Source organism: Chinchilla lanigera, unplaced genomic scaffold, assembly GCF_000276665.1.
Source record: "Chinchilla lanigera isolate Chin_1 unplaced genomic scaffold, ChiLan1.0 scaffold00011, whole genome shotgun sequence".
Lineage (NCBI taxonomy): Eukaryota > Metazoa > Chordata > Mammalia > Rodentia > Chinchillidae > Chinchilla > Chinchilla lanigera.
In genome coordinates this window covers 25,036,943-25,054,330 of record NW_004955412.1, presented here as the reverse complement: position 1 = coordinate 25,054,330, position 17,388 = coordinate 25,036,943, and the positions used below count along the sequence as shown (strand labels likewise).

Below are 17,388 nucleotides of genomic sequence, written 5' to 3'. Positions count from 1 at the left end.
CTGGTATGCTTGCAACTATTAACCGTCTTTATCTACTATTGTGTGAGTGGGTATGGCACCAGGTTACAGCTCAGGGATATAAATCTCTTAAGACCATATTATATAGGAGTAAGTAGGTCCCAGAGCTGGAAGGCAATTTCACAATCTGAAGATGATTCTCAAGAGTGTATCTCAGTTTATGGTGTAATTTAAACACAATTACCATCCTATTAGTTCTGTTCAGAAATAACAGCCCATATCCTTGTTTAACTCCTACTTCTGAGTCTCTATATTTATTAAGCTTTCAGATTTTCTTGCTCCATATAAGTAGCATGAAATGATCTTGCCTGTGAAGGTTGATTTCTTTAAATGGGTGGTAAAATTTTACTTTTTCAAGTCTTCACATTTATAATAACACAAAAGTATTTACATAAAATAAGTATTCACATACCATTGAAGGGTGTTTGGGGGTGAGGAAGTAGATGATAAAAGAACTAAAAGGGGAAATTATCAACTCTGGTTCCCAGAACTTCAATATTTTGAAGGTTCATTAATGGAGTGTGTTATGGGATATGCAGTCATGGGATAGGCTTCGAGAGTTTATGATTGATTCATGGTCCAATGTTGGAATTATGGATGTGAGTGCTACACCTGCCCTGGGGCGGATAGTTTGCATACCGTGTAAGGGAGGGAAAGAGGCTGCCTGCCATCCTCCCCCTTTTACTCTTGTGGCTTTTGCTGTCTTCCTCCTCCATGAACTGTTGCCCTCTGCCATGTGCCACTCTCCCTTGGAGACAGTCGAGTATGGACTGAAACCTCCATAAACTGTAAGATAAATAAACATTTCCTTCCTTAGTTCTGGGCATTAGGTATTTTGTTTCAGCATTGAAAGAAAAGTAACCAAGACATAGTGTAACATTAAAAAGGAAAAAATTTTTCATGTGATCAAGATATCCATGTGAAAAACTATTCAACAAAGATTTGATAGAAAAGTTTAAAATCAGTGATGCAAATTTCTAAGTTATTTTCCAGTAATTAAGACCTGTGCCTCTATATAGGCATGATATTGAACTTATACCACATTTTTCTCTTAGGCTTATGGATATAAAAGACTTCTGAATAGCAAAAGAAAGCAGAGACAAACCTGGCTTGATCAGATATTATTCACTATGATTTCAACCAAAATAATTGGATTGGTTAGGTATACTGTTTGTTGGAGAATTCAGAAAGGAGAAAATTTCAAAAAATTAAGTACAAAATTCTATCAATTATTATAATACCTTGCCTAAACACCTGTCATTTTTCATTTTAACAGAGGATATCTAATAATGAATATCCAGCTTTCTTGAGAAAAACAAGCACAGGGTTGCTGGTATTCTTCCTTTGAAAGTTATCTTTTCACATTTTATGATTCAAAATACCACAAAATATATTGATATTTCCAAAAATATCAGACACATCAGTTATGCATAAATTTAAGTAATATTGATGTTGTCATAGTACAATTGTTATGTAGTAAGCACTGTACATTATATTGTCTTCATATATCAGGTACAGAACAGTTAGGGTATTTTTAAGAAGCTATAAATTTGTATTCCAAAAAGTGAAAATCATAGACATTGCATTATGTAATAAAGATTTGACGATGAACAACATTGACTTAACATACAAAATCTACTAGAAAATGAGAAAGCAGAAAAAAAATGTTCAAAGACTTCTATTTACCCTGGCATTTCTGTTCAGTTTTATCAGGATTTTAGGCTGTATCTTGTTCATTTTAAATCTCTGTAGCTCCATGCAATATTTTTAGGTATCCTTGTGTTATCAAGTAACAAACTGACACATATTTGTCTGGTTTTCATATTCTAAATGGATTTCATTGAATCCATTATTTCTGCCTTACAGGGACAAACAATAAAATACTGCCAGCCCAACTTCAGAAAAAACATTTTCAAAACTAATTTATAATATTTGATTCAATTAATATATGAAAACAACATTAAAAATTATTTCCTAGTTTTGTCTTTTCTTATAAGAATAAATAATTGATCCTAAAAAAATTGGTAATTTCTGATTTCTGATTTGGCTTCTAGTAGCTACAAGTCACCACTCTATTCTAACAACAAATGAAAGGCTGAATACATTGAAAATTTGACAGCTTTTCTTTTGACCCATCCTTCTGCCTCAAGGATGAGGGGGACAGATGGGAGAGTACATACACTGACAAGTTACTGGAGCAAAGAGTGCAGACAGCAGCCTGCGTAGAAACCAGTCGTGGTACAGGAAAACGTAACCTGTGCTTGATGAATTGCTGGAGGTTCAGGGTGCATGAGTCTGGGAAAAATCTGAAGGGAACCCAGTTCGAGAAGGGACTCCACACATTTCTGAGTTTTTATTCCAGGATCTGGACTCTGTATCTGTTAAAAACATCTGACTTCAGGAAAAATTAATTATCCAGATTTAATCTGCTAAGGTTTTGTCAGAGCCTAACTGACCTGAGTGAGCTCCAGTGGCTGTGGGCTGGCAAGGGGGACAAGAGAAATTTAACTCCACCCTACTTTAGCTCCTCTTTCCCATAGAGGGCTGAGTGGGAAGATAGGAAGTACTGTCGGGTTCACAATGCAGAAGCAGAATCTCACTGAGATACTGAGACCCAACTGTCAGAATATAGAAAGACACCTCCATCCCCACATGCACCTGATGACCACTGTACTAAAGGTCTCTCTTCTGGTTTTGTTTGTTTGTTTGGTTTTCCCTAGAACATCATGTCTAGGCATCAAGGCAAAAAATAAAGACAAAATGAAAAGGAAGGAAACTCCTCAGAACACACTCAGATATGGTAGATATGTTGGAATTATTGGATGGGAATGTAAGGCAACTGTGATTAATGTGGTAAGGGCTGCATTGGATAAAGTAGATGGTATGTGTGACCAGATAGGTGATGTCAACAGAGAGATAGAAATTTTAAGAAGCAAAAGGAAATGCTGGAAATAAAAAAATAAGTAAAGCATGCCTTTGATGGGCTTATTAATCAGTGAGCTGAAGTAAGAATCTCCCAAATTAAAAGCAAACAGAAAAAAAAGCCTAAAACACATATAACAAGATGTTAACAAACTGAGGAACAACTTTCAAAGGTGTAACATATGCATAATAGAAATACTAGAAGGAAAAATGAAAGAGACAGGAGAAATAATTAGAGTAATGAAGATGGGGAATTAAACACAAATGTTTTCAGAAGCAAAACCATAAATTCAGGAGGCCTAGAAAATTCCAAGAAGATTAATAAAACAAAACAAAACTATCCCTGGGCATACCATTTTTACTTCTCACATCATCTTCAAAGTACATAAAGACATAAGAAATCATAAAGGCAAACTGCTAGAAGCCAGAGGGAAGAAAGCATCTTTCTATAAAAGAGAACAAATGAGAATTATAGTAAACTTTTCCTAGAAATCACAAGAACAAGAGAAGCACAGAGTAAAATATTTAAAGTATTGAAAGAAAAAAGTAAACATTAACCTAGAATTTTGTTCCATATGAAATTATTTCTCACAAGTGAAGGAGCAATTAAGATTTTCTGAGAGAAACAAAATATGAGTGAATTAGCTTCCAATCTGCCTTGATGAGAATACTAGAAATACTTCAGAGAGAATGAAAGAAAATTGGAGATATGAAACTAGGACTTACATAAAGAAATAAAGAGGAGTAGAGGAAAGACATCAGAAAAGGTAAAAGCCAAATTTTATACTTCATATTCTTAATTGACCTGTTCAGAATAATAATCATAATGATAGGTTTCAATACCTATCTATGTTTATGTGTAAGTAAAATGAATAGCAACAATAGCACAAGTTGGATAAATTATTATTGTTTGAGTTTGATTCCCAGTACCAAAAAAAAAAAATTATTATTGTTATCTTAGCAGTTTGCGTCACCTATTGAATGACATGGTATTACTGGACTACAGACTTGAATGAGACAAAAAAGCATATTGAAACTCTGGATAACCACTTAAAAAGTAAAGAAAAAAAGGTCAGCTGTCGACACCTAAGTATCACCTATCTCTAATAAATAAGGGGTCCTATTTGTTTAGAAGCCGAAAACTGAAGGAAATTTAGGATGTCACTAAATCTGGGTAATGAGTTATCATAGGTAAGGTGATTTTTCTTCAATATAAAAAGATCCGTTTAGGAAAACAAAACAGCTCAGAGGAGCACAAAACCTTTCTCTGTGTATGAACTTTTGCACTGAAAATTATAAAAGCAGAACTTTTATATTTCATATTCTTCATTGATCTAACTGTTCAAAATAATGAGAGTGATTGGTTTAATTTTCTATGTGCAATTACTTATTAATGGGGCATCCACAATTTCATCCAGATTTCATTTTTAATCCTCTTTTAAAACACAAAAATATGTTGCTGTTGAAAGAATGATTGAAGGCTGATTTCTGGGTAGTTTAAAGAATAATACACGGAGGTAAATAGAAAATGTTTGAGCAGAGAAGTGGAAGGAAATTTGTGTAAACTTGTGTCATAGAGTCTTGTGGGGAAAAGCCTCTATTTGTGCATTCTTATTTGATTTTTAGACGCTCCTGGAAATATCTTCCTACCACATAAAATACCTGACTGTCTACATGGCACATTACTAGCTGATAAACTTTTGGTGGTTAGTTGGGCATGGTGACATACATCTATAATCCTAGCTACTGAAGAGGCTGAGGCAGAAGGATTGCAAGTTAGAGGCCAAATTGGGCAATTTAGAGAGACCCTACCTCAAAATAAAATTTAAAAAAATGGATTGGGGATGAAGCTCAGTAGCAGAGTGTCTAGCAGACATGAAAACCTTGGTTAAATTCCCAGTACACACACACACACACACACACACACACACACACACACACATACATTTGATTGTTGAAGGGAGTTCAGTGTTAGTGATAATATTCTCAGGGTTTTACTGATTATGAATCCACTGGTGGTATGGTTTGTTGGCATAATCAGTAGTCACATCTGTTGACCATCACCATGATGCTTCCTCAGTAAGATGAAGTGTTTCTTTGTTTTTCCAGGGTAGGACTGTTTGGGGCCTGTTGTACATGGGGACAAAGAATCCTTTTCTAAGGGAAGTTATCTGCTTCTCCTGAAGCTTACTTTTTTCTGTCACTCACAACCTTCTATGTAAATTAGCATATATAAAGAGGTGTGTTGTTTAACCTCAGAAAACTGAACAATTCTGAGTTATATCAGTCAACATGGTAAATAAATGGTGTCACAGGGCAAAGAATGAGAGCAAAGAAATCAGATATTACATGATTTTGTCTAGCTTCATTCAATGTTTACTACCTGAGCTCAGAACTTTGGAGAGAAAGGTGTCAGGAGGAAATTACAGGCCAGAAGAAGTCCCTGATGCAAAGTTGAATAATACAAAGTGTGTAGGTCAGAGCCATCTCAGTTTTTTCAATGGAATACAAATGCAATGCCTCGCCTGATGGGTATTCCAAGCCTACACTAATTTTACCTGATAGTCTTCTGCTTGAACACCTTGAATTCATCCCTGTTTTTCATCACTTATTGTACAGTTGCCTTCTTACCTTCCCATAGTGTCTTACGTATGATATCCAACTCTTCTATTTAGGATTCTTCCACCAAAACCGCAGCTCTTCTAAGTTATTTATGACCATATGGAATTTTTCACTTCCTGACAAGTACTTCCTCCTATTTCATTGCCAGCATTCATGCAATAAAGTGTATGAGCTACTTATAAATTTGTTTCCTTTGAAATAAATGAAAGAACAAAAATATGGAGAGAAGAGAAAGAGAACATAGGATGAAAAGGGAAGTGAAAAGAATTATGATGTGTTATGTACATATATGTGTCCCCACAACAAATATAATAATTATGTACTGCAAGCATATACTAATATCCTCTTTGATGTCTTTTTTAGGGTACCATAATTTTTTCTGTACAAATCTTTTGCATCCTTTGTTACATTGATTCCAAAGTATTTTATTTTTTTAGATAGTATTGTGAAAGGTGTGCTTTCTTTAATTTCTCTCTGTGTGAGTTTGTTGCTTCTGTACAATAATGCTATTGAGTTTTGAGTGTTGATTTGGTATCCAACTACACTACTGAATTTGATATTAAATCTGCAAATCTTTTGGTGGAGTTTTCTATGTAGAGTATCGTATCATCTGCAAATAATGATAATTTAACTTATTTTTCTATCTTTATTCCTTTTACTTTTTATTAAAAATGGCCATACTCCTCAAACTTCTATATAGATTTAACACAGTCCCAATCAAAATATTATTAGCATACACAACAGATATAAAGAAAACAGTCCTAAAATTCATTTGGAGCCAGGAGAGTCTGAGAATAGCAAAATTAATCCTGGGCAACAAAGACAAGTCAGGGGGCATCACAATTCCAGACATGATATTATACTAAAAAGCTGCTATGATAAAATCAGCATGCTATTGGCAAAAAACCACAAACAACAAACAACAAAACAAAACAAGAAAAAAAACAGGCCTGAGTATCAGGGAACTGTATAGAAGAAGCAGACACAACTCCAAACACACTCAGCCACCTTATCTTTGACAAAGGAGCCAAACATGCTCACTGGAAAAAAGGTAGTCTCTAATAAATGATGCTGGAAAAATTGGCTCTCCACATGCTGAATACTAAAACTAGACCCATATCTACCATCATGCAGTAAATTAAACTCAAAATGGATTAAATATCTAAATATTAAAATAGAAACTCTAAATTTACTGGGAGAGAAAATAGGCTGACACCTCAAAGACATAGATGCAGGCAGAGGCTTCATGAACAAAACTCATACTGCAAGGGAAATATTATAAAAACCAACAAATGGGATCTCATCTTATTAAAAAGCTTTTGCACAACAAAGGAAATTATCAACAGAGTGTAAAGACAACCCATAGAATGGGAAAAAATTATAGCCAGTTGTTCCTCAGACAAAGGACTTCTATCCAGAACACACAAACGATGAAAAACTTCAGACTCCTCAAATTCAAAAACCCTATCCAAAAAATGGGCATCTGATATGAATACACACTTCTCAGATGAAGAAATACAAATGGCAAATAAACACATGAAACAATGTTCAACATCACTGGTCATTTGAGAGATACAAATTAAAACAGCGTTAAGTTTCCATCTCACCCCAGAAAGAAAGGTTGTCATTATGAAATCAACCAACAACAAATGCTGGAGGAGCTGTGGGGAAAAAGGAACTCTTTTCCACTGTTGGTGGAGAGGCAACCCCTGTGGAAATCAGTGTCAGTGTAGAGGTTCCTGAAAAAACTAGGATTAGAGGTCCCTTTCAACCAGCTATTCCCCTTCTGGATATTTTCCCAGAAGATTTAAAAACAACATACCACAGAGGTATGTGTACACCTATGTTTACAGCAGCACAATTTATAAAAGTTAAATCATAGAAACAACCCAAATATCCACCAACCAAGGAATGGATAAAAAAAGATGTGTCTTTTTATATAATGAAGTACTATTCAGCCATAAAGAAGGATAAACTAGAGCCTTTTATAGGTGAATGGGTGCTACTCAAGAGCATATTCATAAGTGAAATAAATCAGACATATATGTGCAAACATCATATTGTCTCTCAGTAGTGTGAGAAACTGAATGACTAAATTAGATCCAAAATGTACAATAGATATTGTGAATTGGGAAGAAACTGTTCAAATCAAAAGACAAAATGTGATGGAAGAAAGGGGAAAAGAAGAAAGGGAAAAAGAAAAAATATGTATTTATACATAAGATACTTAAGATAGCTATATAAGTAGTTTCTCTTAGTTCATCGAAAAGAAAGCTTTGCGCTAATTTTGGTTGGGCAAGATATCGTTCCTACATCTTGCACAGGGAATAACTACTACTAAGACAACAATACACAATATATTAATTATTGTAACTCCCCTACTAACTTGTTTTGAAAAGTTTTATTGTCATTTTCATTATTTCCCTTTAAAATAAATAAAATCATGTACTAAAAAAGAATTTTAAAAAGAATAATAGTGACTAGAAACCCCCTAAAATTTAAGGACTCTTTCTGATCTGATATATTAAAAGTTACAATCAGATATGTGTAGAGAACATGAATTGAGGGCCTTTTGGGGAATAAATGGATACTTTTAGCCTAAAAATGTATGGTAAATTAAAATATCCCTTGTAAGAGATTTTTAATATCACCAACATTGTGGAGACTTCCATAACCAGTAATTTAAATTAGATATTTTTTAACACAAAACTGTGCATGAAAAAAGACATAAAATGAAAGAAAGAAGGAAAGAAAGAAGGAAAGAAAGAAAGAAAGAAAGAAATGACAGAAAGAAAAAAGAAAGAAAGGAAAAATTGATTTAGGTGAATTACTGATCAAGTATAGATAGCATGCTATGTTAAATGGTAAATGATGAATGCATTTTAACTTTTTCTCAATTTTTATTTAAGATTTAATGAAGTGTATTACAACACAATTGACATAACACTATCTATACTTAAGATACACAGCATGGTAATTATTTTTCTACCTATCCATATGAATAGATAAATAAATAAATATATATATATACATGTATACACCTAACATAAAACCATCATTTACACACACACACACACACACACACACACACATATATATATATATATATATATATATATATATATCAAGCTAATGAACATATGCATCATTTCCAAAATTTTCCCCACACTGGTCCTAGGTAAACAATGATCTACTTTATGTCAATACAGATTAATTCTCATTTTCTAGAATAAAGTAACATAGAAGTAATTTTTGGAGGGACGATTCAGACTCCTGCTGCCTAGCACAATTATTTTGAGATTCTTTTTATACTACTACGTGCTATCAATTGTTCATTGCTTTATTACTGGGAAGGAGTCTCTTGGATGAGTAAGCCACGTGTTTTCTATTGGTGGCCATTTCTGCTGTTTCCAGTACAGATGATCTCTGACTTACAAAGAGGTTGTATGCTATTAAAATCATAAGTTAAAGTATTATACATCAAGAATGCATTTAACACATTTGACCTACCAGATCTTTTAACTGAACAATGCAGTGTTCTTTAGAGCTATGTACACCTGCAAGAGCACATGGCTAACCAGGATCTGCATCTCACTGCCCAGTAGCAGAAGAGAGGATCATACCACACAGCACTAGCCCAGGAAAGGATCAATGCTTAGAACTAAATGTATGGCTTCTACTGAATGCATTTTACTTTTGGACCATCAAAGAGGAAATAAAACCCTGATAAACATAATTATTGTAAATCAGGGAGTGTGTGTATTAAGCTATTATCAATAAAGCTACTGTGACTATCAATGTACAAGTCTTTGCATAATAAACATATGCTTTCATTCCAGCCAATACACATCCTCAGCTCAAACTTTTAACATTAGAAATTCTAATAGGTGTATGGTGACAGATCAATTCATAGAGGAGGATAGTCAAAGATTTAGATCTCATGATGTATATGATAAATATCCTCCATAGTACTTTTGTTCACAGGAGTACCCTCTGCTCTGACATTTTTTTCAGAGCAACATTGACATCTTTATTCCTCAGGCTGTAGATCAGGGGATTCAGCATGGGGACAACAATAGTATAGAACACAGAGGACACTTTCCCTTGGTCCATGGAGCTGTTTGATGAGGGCTGCAGGTACATGAAGGCAGCAGAACCAAAGAACACAGCTACAGCTGAGATGTGGGAACTGCAAGTGCTGAAGGCTTTGGACCTGCCCACAGTGGAGCGAATGCGGAGGATGCTGGCTATGATGAAGAAGTAAGAACTGAGAATGGTCAGGCTGGGGATAAGGATATTAATGCTACTAAAGACTAGTATCAATAATTCATTGATATAAGTGCTAGAACAAGAGAGTTTTAGGATGGAAATAAGATCACAGAAATAGTGGTTGATCACATTCAACTTGCAGAAGTGAACCCTAACCATGCAGCCTGTATGAACTGATGCACAAACCACCCCTATTATATACACCCCTAAAATCAGGGAAAAGCATGCCTGATGAGACATAATGACATTGTAAAGCAAGGGGCTACAGATGGCAACATAGCGGTCATAAGCCATGGCAGCCAACATGTGACACTCTGAGATAGCAAAAATGAGGAAGAAGTAGAGTTGAGTCATGCACTCGGGGTAGGAGATGACATTCTTCTCTGTCACAAAGTTTACTAGCATCTTGGGGGTAATAACAGTGGAATGGCAGAAGTCAATGAAGGACAGACTGCTGAGGAGATAGTACATGGTGGTGTGCAGGTGAGAACAGAGCCTGATCAGGGTGATCATGCCCAGGTTCCCCACCACAGTGAACACGTAGATTCCCAGGAAGAGGAGGAAGAGGGGCAGCTGGAGCTCTGGCTGCTCTGAGACCCCAGCCAGGATAAATTCAGTGACTGTGGAATGGTTTCCTGCTGCCATGCCTTCTCTGCATTTCCTGAAGGGGAGAGATGAAGACACAGTTGTTGGAAGACTGTGATTGCTATACCCTTTTAGGATTAAGGTACCCTCTTGGTTTCAATATGATCATTTCAGTCTGGATCAATTTATTTAAGTAGAATTTGTTTCAATTTAATATCTATTAATCTGCCTTTTCCAATATAATAATGATTTCATATAAGATACTTTGCCTATATGTATAATAATTCAAACTCTTCAGAGTGTCAGTGCTATAGTTTAATATTTCAGTGATATCAAGCCAATATATCTCTCTTGAGATTTGCAAACTTGACCACTTAGAGAAGTCCACATAAATGAATGAAAGTAACTAAGAACTGAGGAAAGCCAGACCTATAGGTCATCAACAGACAGAAACTAATTTTTGGTAGGAGTGACCAGAGATCTTATTATTTTGAAACGTTTCCACTTTCATATAATAGCAAGAGATTAGTGTTTCTACATAAACTCTTCTGCCCTTCAAATATTATTATTAAATGAATCAATGCCTGCAACAATCATTATACAAATCTATCAGGCTGCAGCAGCTCACACTTAGCTGTTTATGGTTCACTTACCAAGTATGCTTGGTTTGCTTTGAGGGAAGCACTAGATATCAAGGGAGTCACTTGATATCTAGGTTTTGAAGTCAAAGTTACTGTTTACACTTAGACCCCATCATTTATTAATTAACACCAGAGGATGAGCAAAATAACCTGTTCACAACATGATTTTTAAATCTTTAAGAACACAATATTACCTGTCTTAGAATTGATAAGAGATTTATCAATCAGAAAGTAAGTATGATTATTATTGTGTTAATAGATAACATTGTACCAACTGGAAAAATTATTGATTTCAAATTACAGAAAGAAAAATCTTAGTAATTCAATTTTTCCTTTTTTCCTTTGTGAATTAGGAGGAATAGAAGTTGGAGGCACACAATTAGGAAATTATTAGAATTATAATTATTTAAGTTTATATATTTAAGCTAATATTAGCATTATAAATTTGGTCTCCTACTCTGTTAAGCAATGAATAGATAATTTAACTATGGAATATAATGAGTAAAATTCCAAATGGATTAAACTTGAATGATAAACAATATAAAATATGGGATATTTATCCTCTACATACTTCTTTGTTATGATTTCATCTTCTTTGGCTAGCTTCTTGAAGTGCAAGCCTAAATTAATTCTTCAAGTTTTCTTCTTTCTGCTGTTTGTATATATTATTAATTTCCTTCTCAGTCTCAGTTTAATTACATCTCACAAGTTTTAATGTATTAAACTTACAATATCATTCAGTTCAAAAATTCAATAATGTGTTTTATTTTCTCACTATGTCATGTATTATGTAAAAGTGGATTGCTGACTTTATAGATGGATTTTTTTCCTATTTCTATTTTTAAAATCTTTTTTAATCTCATTGTGGTAAATGAATATACTCTGAATTTTTATTATTGCTAGTTCCTTAGGTTTACTTTTTAATACAGTCTAATCAGTTTTTATAAATATTTCCAATGCATTTTAAAGACTATTCTATCTGGATATGCATATAACATATCTATACAATAGGTATATTATCTATATAATATCTATATCTATACCTGTCTATATCTATCTGTCTATGTATCTATATTTCAGGTACTCAATTTACCAATTATGCTTATATGTTTTATATGTTTCATGATTTTTTGTCCTGTGTCCTAGTAATTATTGAGTGAATTATGTTAAATATACCACTAAAATTTCTTATTTTAATATTTGTCCCTCAGTTCTTCGAATCTTAGGTTGAACACTTTTTATTTCTGAAATAGTCCATTTTATATTTGATATTTGTCTTGTTTCATACTTTCTTTTTCTGATTTTAATATATAGAATTACACTCATTTTGTTTAGTAATTGCATATCATTCCTCATCTCCCATTAGATTTTCTACATTCTTACATTAAAGTGTATTTTTGAAAAAAATTTACAAGTGATATAAAAATTTAAAAATAATATCACATAAAGTATTAACAAGTTAGCTTCAAAGCCCTAGAAATAAGTGCAGCCAGATATATGCAAGGCTTATATACTGAAACTTGAAATAATCTTGAGAGAAAGTAGAGAGGCTTTTAATAAGGGAAAGAATTTACCACATTCATGGATTAAAAGACTTATTATTATAAAAACACTAAGACTCTCAAACTCATGTTTAGATTCAAATCTTATTCCTGAATATAACACATAAACAGACAACTGATATCTTAAGGCAATAGTAGACTCTTGAAGAAATCATTTAGCTAATTATTTTCACCTTTTAGAATTTACAGAAAATGTTGTCTTAGTCCCCTGTTGATGGAGAATCAAGATGTTGATTCTAAAAATCTTACTAATTTTGGGCTTTAATAATGGGTGGATATTGTAATGCGCTAGCCTTAAATAACATGCTATAAACCCCATTTTCTTTGGATCTTTCTTGCATCAACATCCATATATAAGATTAGTAAATGCCTGCCTTTCTATCATCCCACCAGTCCCAGTGAAGGAAATTTTATGTCAAAGCCAACAATTTAGTTACTCAATGTGAACATGGCCTAGACAGACTTTATCTTCATTTTATCTAATCAGGAGATACAGGTGCTTATGGTTGGGAAGAAGATAGAGTTGGGGGGAGTGTTGTTTTATGGTAAGATGTGGAATATATTTGAGCACAAACACAGTTTATTGTATCAGAGATTTCTCAGTGTAGTTGATCATTAGAGTCTCCCAGGGAAGATATTGTACTTAAAAATGATGTAGGTAATGCATGCAGAAATGTACATATTTGTAAATAAAAGCAAGTTTCTGAATCACTTTCTTGTCCCTGAGGCTGTATAATCTGTAGAATAGGGTCATTTTCTTTTTTAGTTCTCCTGGAGCTTACCTCTATATCTCTAAATAATTTGTTCATATTGGAAAAACAACTAATTTTGTATAAACCCAAGTTCATTGATTCCCAAAAGTGAAGAATGAATTTGAGAACAAAAGGTGGCATTTAGGAGAATGTTTATCAGAAATAATAAAAAGAGAGGGGAAAAAAAGTACAAAATATTTTCTTTGTCCTGGCCTTATGCAGATAGGTAGAGCACGGGGACTTGTTTCAATGGAAATGAATTTAAAAAGAAGCTAATTATTTTGTATTTTTAATGTTTTCTCAAAATCTATTTGAAGTTCAGAAGTCTTCGGTTGGGAGGAGCTGTCAAACAACTTATCATAGGTTCTTCCAGGAGGAAAGATCCGCTTCTCCTTTTTGTAGTAGCTTCTTCTTGTGTTTATCTTTGTATCTCTGACTTTGGCTTTGCTACTTGAGTTAGCTCTTTACCCAGATGTGCTATTTTTTTTTTTATGGGACCCTGTAGTTAGACTGTTCTGACTTTCTTATTCATGATAACTAAACTACTACATTGATATGCCCAGTGTTAACAATAATATTGTTGTAGGCAACTGAGTAGATAGAAATATTAGAAATATTATAGGCAGTCAGACAGGCTAAACCCTCAAAAGGGTCAGTGCAGAAGATGACACACCTTGCAACTCTGGGGAGACAGACACCTCCAGCTGTGGGCCAGATCTCAACACAAAGGATAAAACAGATGTGCCCACATACTTCCATAGGGATGGACATCAGGGATTGATATTCTAAATAGCTAACAATCATCTTGAAAAAATCAGAAAGTCACTAACCCAATCCGATACAGGAAAAACCCCTGTTCTGTATTCATGTCCTGCTTGCTACTATGTGACTCGCTTCCCCATTTTATCCCTATTTAACCAAACTTACCTAAAAAGTTATACTTGTAATCTTATTGGCTGATCATAGTTTTGTCCTATCTCATGCCCACCTAGCGGGTTTCCATGTTTTCCGCCTTTCCACCACCTCATCATTTGGTTTTGCTCTAAAAAAATCCCTAGAAAAGACAGGTTGTCTGGGAAACCCACTCAGGGGAGCCCCACCTCTGTCCTTCTCTCTCTCAGACAGAAGCTTTCTTTCCTACAATAAATACATTCTGCTCTTAACCTCTGTTGTTCATAAAACTCCTTCTCTTTTAGAGAACACACACTCATCCCAGATATCTTTCAGGTTGGGAGTTTCTTTCCTCTATGTCAATATCATATCAACATTCCATATTACAAATGAGGTTTATTACCACTTAAACTGGTACCACTTTTTTCTCATTCTAATAATTGAAAGCTGTAATCTATTTCAGGTATTTTCCTAAGAGCTTCTGGAATTTTGCAAATCCTCTGAAAACTCTATCGATTTTCAAAATTCTTTTAACATATGTAAAGAAATTTTGACTCTGTTAGTTTTTTAATAAAGATTTGCTATCCCCATACCAGAATTAGTGAATCAGAATCACTAAGGATGAGGTTTAGAAATTTACATTCTACCAAAAGTAAAATAAAATAAACTAAAAGTAAAATAAATAAACTCTTGAATCAATTATGATGATTAGCTATGTTTGGGAAAATAGTTGAAACAAACAAGTTAAAACTAAGTAAAAAATACTTAACTTCTAAATTTAGTTTAGCCAGCATCATGGAAGGAGAGATCTGGGACCATATTTAATGTTCTTACTTCTACACCCTTCCAAAACCTTCCTTGGTTTCAGCCTTGCCCTTCCATGGGATCACCACCATGAAAGCTGAGGCTGTCCTGGATCCCTGCAGAAATCAGGCCTGCAGTTGCTCTTTAAACAGCCCTCTCCATACTTCTCATTAATCTAGGAGGGCCCCTCCATTGTATTGACTCCTTCTGCAGCAGCACAGGTCCTTTAAAAAGTAAAGAAAGAAAAATAAGCATTAGGGGTTGTTAGCAAAGACAAGTTCCAGAGACCAGCAGCCAAATGAGATCAACAGCAGACACTAGGACCTGGCAGAGCTGACCTACAATGCCTAGCTCCATCTGCATAGAGCAAAAGGACCTTAGGCTGTTTGGCAACAAACTATAAAGGCATCATTTCTTAACTCAATGAAGCCCATGGAAAATTATATGTTGAACAAAACAATTGGAAATTTGGGTTTCATTTAAAAATATTCATTACAGACTATAATGGATTGGTCTAGATTATTATATTATTGCACAATAATCTCCATAGAAGCTATTGCATAGCTTCCAAAACCATATGTCTTAGAATTGGATTTCTACCAATGTGTCATAGTAGTGCTGAATTATTATTTTTTTTTTTTAGCTCTCTGAGGCATCTATAACATCCAGAACCTCTTAGATACCACCATCTGCCATAAATTGTTTCCCTCTTACACAATATGCCCAATTATCCCAGTATTAGGACTGGTGTAAATATTATCATTTTCCATGTGTGAATGAGGTTAGCAAGTCCTGTGATGAGCCCAGTATAATGCATTTAGAGCCATGTACTTATTTATGTGTCCTTTCTAAGAAAGAACCGTGACAAGATAAAATGTATGGAGAAACTGGTGAAGATATTACAAAATAAACTTAATGACAATCCACTTAGAAATGGGAAACAAAGATTTCCTTAAATTATCTTATAATACAAATGCCCACTATTACTTCTCTTCCACCCTTACTTCGACATGATGTCATCCTCTTCCTTTGCAGTGAAACTTTTGGCTTCTTCCAGGTCCTGGAATACATCACATTCACTCAATTGTTCACATTTTTATTTGCTGTTCCTTCTACCTGAAATGGTTTAGTAGCCACTTTCTGTCTGGGAAATCTTTATTTCCTTTTATAGTTCACCTAAAATTCTATTCATCATAGAAATAGTCTTCAATCTGTTATCCTTAACTGGGTCTTTCTACTACTTGCTCAGATGGTTTTAATTTCTAAACAGCATTTTCCTTTTAAGGGGCTCTTGCTGTGATGGCCCAGTTTGCCTCAAGAGCCTGAGCTCAAGTCATCCTCCTGTCCCAGTCGACCAAGAACTGGGTCTATAGTCATAAACAACCACCTGTGACCTATATTATAAAGTTGATGGCAACATAAAGATTTTCTCATTTGAATCACCAATAACAGATACACATCTGGCACATCAAAGGAAGTTTAAAAACTAATTTAGAAATAAACAAATAAATAAATAAATAAATAAATACAGGAACATTTGCCCAGGTGTTCAGAATGATTATTTATGGACCTAATTAATAGCTTCAAATCATAAGCATAGGGTGAATGAACTCACCTTTGTCTGTCTGAAGCTTTAATGTCAAATTTTATTTGCAACTTGCTGTCTTTGGCATGGAGGAAAATGGCGGAATGCTCCAATGAGAGTCACAGGTACCCAGCCTTCTGTGACTTTGGAGCAGTGAAGGAATAAGCTGGCCTCATGCTCAGAATATTTAATCTTATTTGCATTACAAGTCAGCGTCTCTAATTTTAACTTTCACAGTCACCTTAACAGTCTGTTTACTGTGCACTGAAGGTTTGCCCTTGGTTTAAAATCAGCCAGGCACCAAATATCACAGAGACAAATATGCTCCAAGGATTTTTATTTCTTGGGGATAAAACTCCTGGGGATGGGGAAAATTAATACTTAAATTTTCCCAGTTGTCTATTTTTTCTTCAAGTGGATTCTTGTGAATTCTAAACTTGTTAATTAACAAGAAAGACTTGTGTATACAGATCACCCATGAACTTTCTAAAAATGTGTCCTGAACTAGTGAGGATGAGTAGGTTTTGAGACTTCATTTCTTACAGGCTCCTATCCTCTTCCACTGGTTCACAGCCATGTTGGCGTTAGCAGGTTTTATTTTTAATTTATTTAGGATGTGTGTGTGTATGTGTGTGTGTGTGTGTGTGTGTGTGTGTGTGTTGCTGAGGATCAAACCCAGGGCCTTGTGCATGCTATGCAAGAACTCTACACTGAGCCACATCTCCAGCCCCTAATAG

At 34.5% G+C, this 17,388-nt stretch overlaps 1 protein-coding gene across 2 annotated transcripts; it reads right to left on the bottom strand.

The window, feature by feature from the left end:
* Positions 1-9,540: 9,540 nt before the first annotated feature.
* On the bottom strand, positions 9,541-13,732 carry LOC102004794 (olfactory receptor 8G1-like). Of its 2 annotated transcripts, XM_013511248.1 has the most exons (2): positions 13,726-13,732; positions 9,541-10,478 (listed from the first exon to the last, which is right to left on the bottom strand). In XM_013511248.1, the coding sequence occupies exons 1-2, from the start codon at positions 13,730-13,732 to the stop codon at positions 9,541-9,543; spliced, it is 945 nt and encodes a 314-aa protein (XP_013366702.1). The 2 variants fall into 2 exon arrangements, with proteins under 2 accessions (XP_013366702.1, XP_005378470.1); XM_005378413.1 differs by lacking the exon at positions 13,726-13,732 and having other exon boundaries at positions 9,541-10,486.
* Between the last annotated feature and the right edge of the window lie 3,656 nt (positions 13,733-17,388).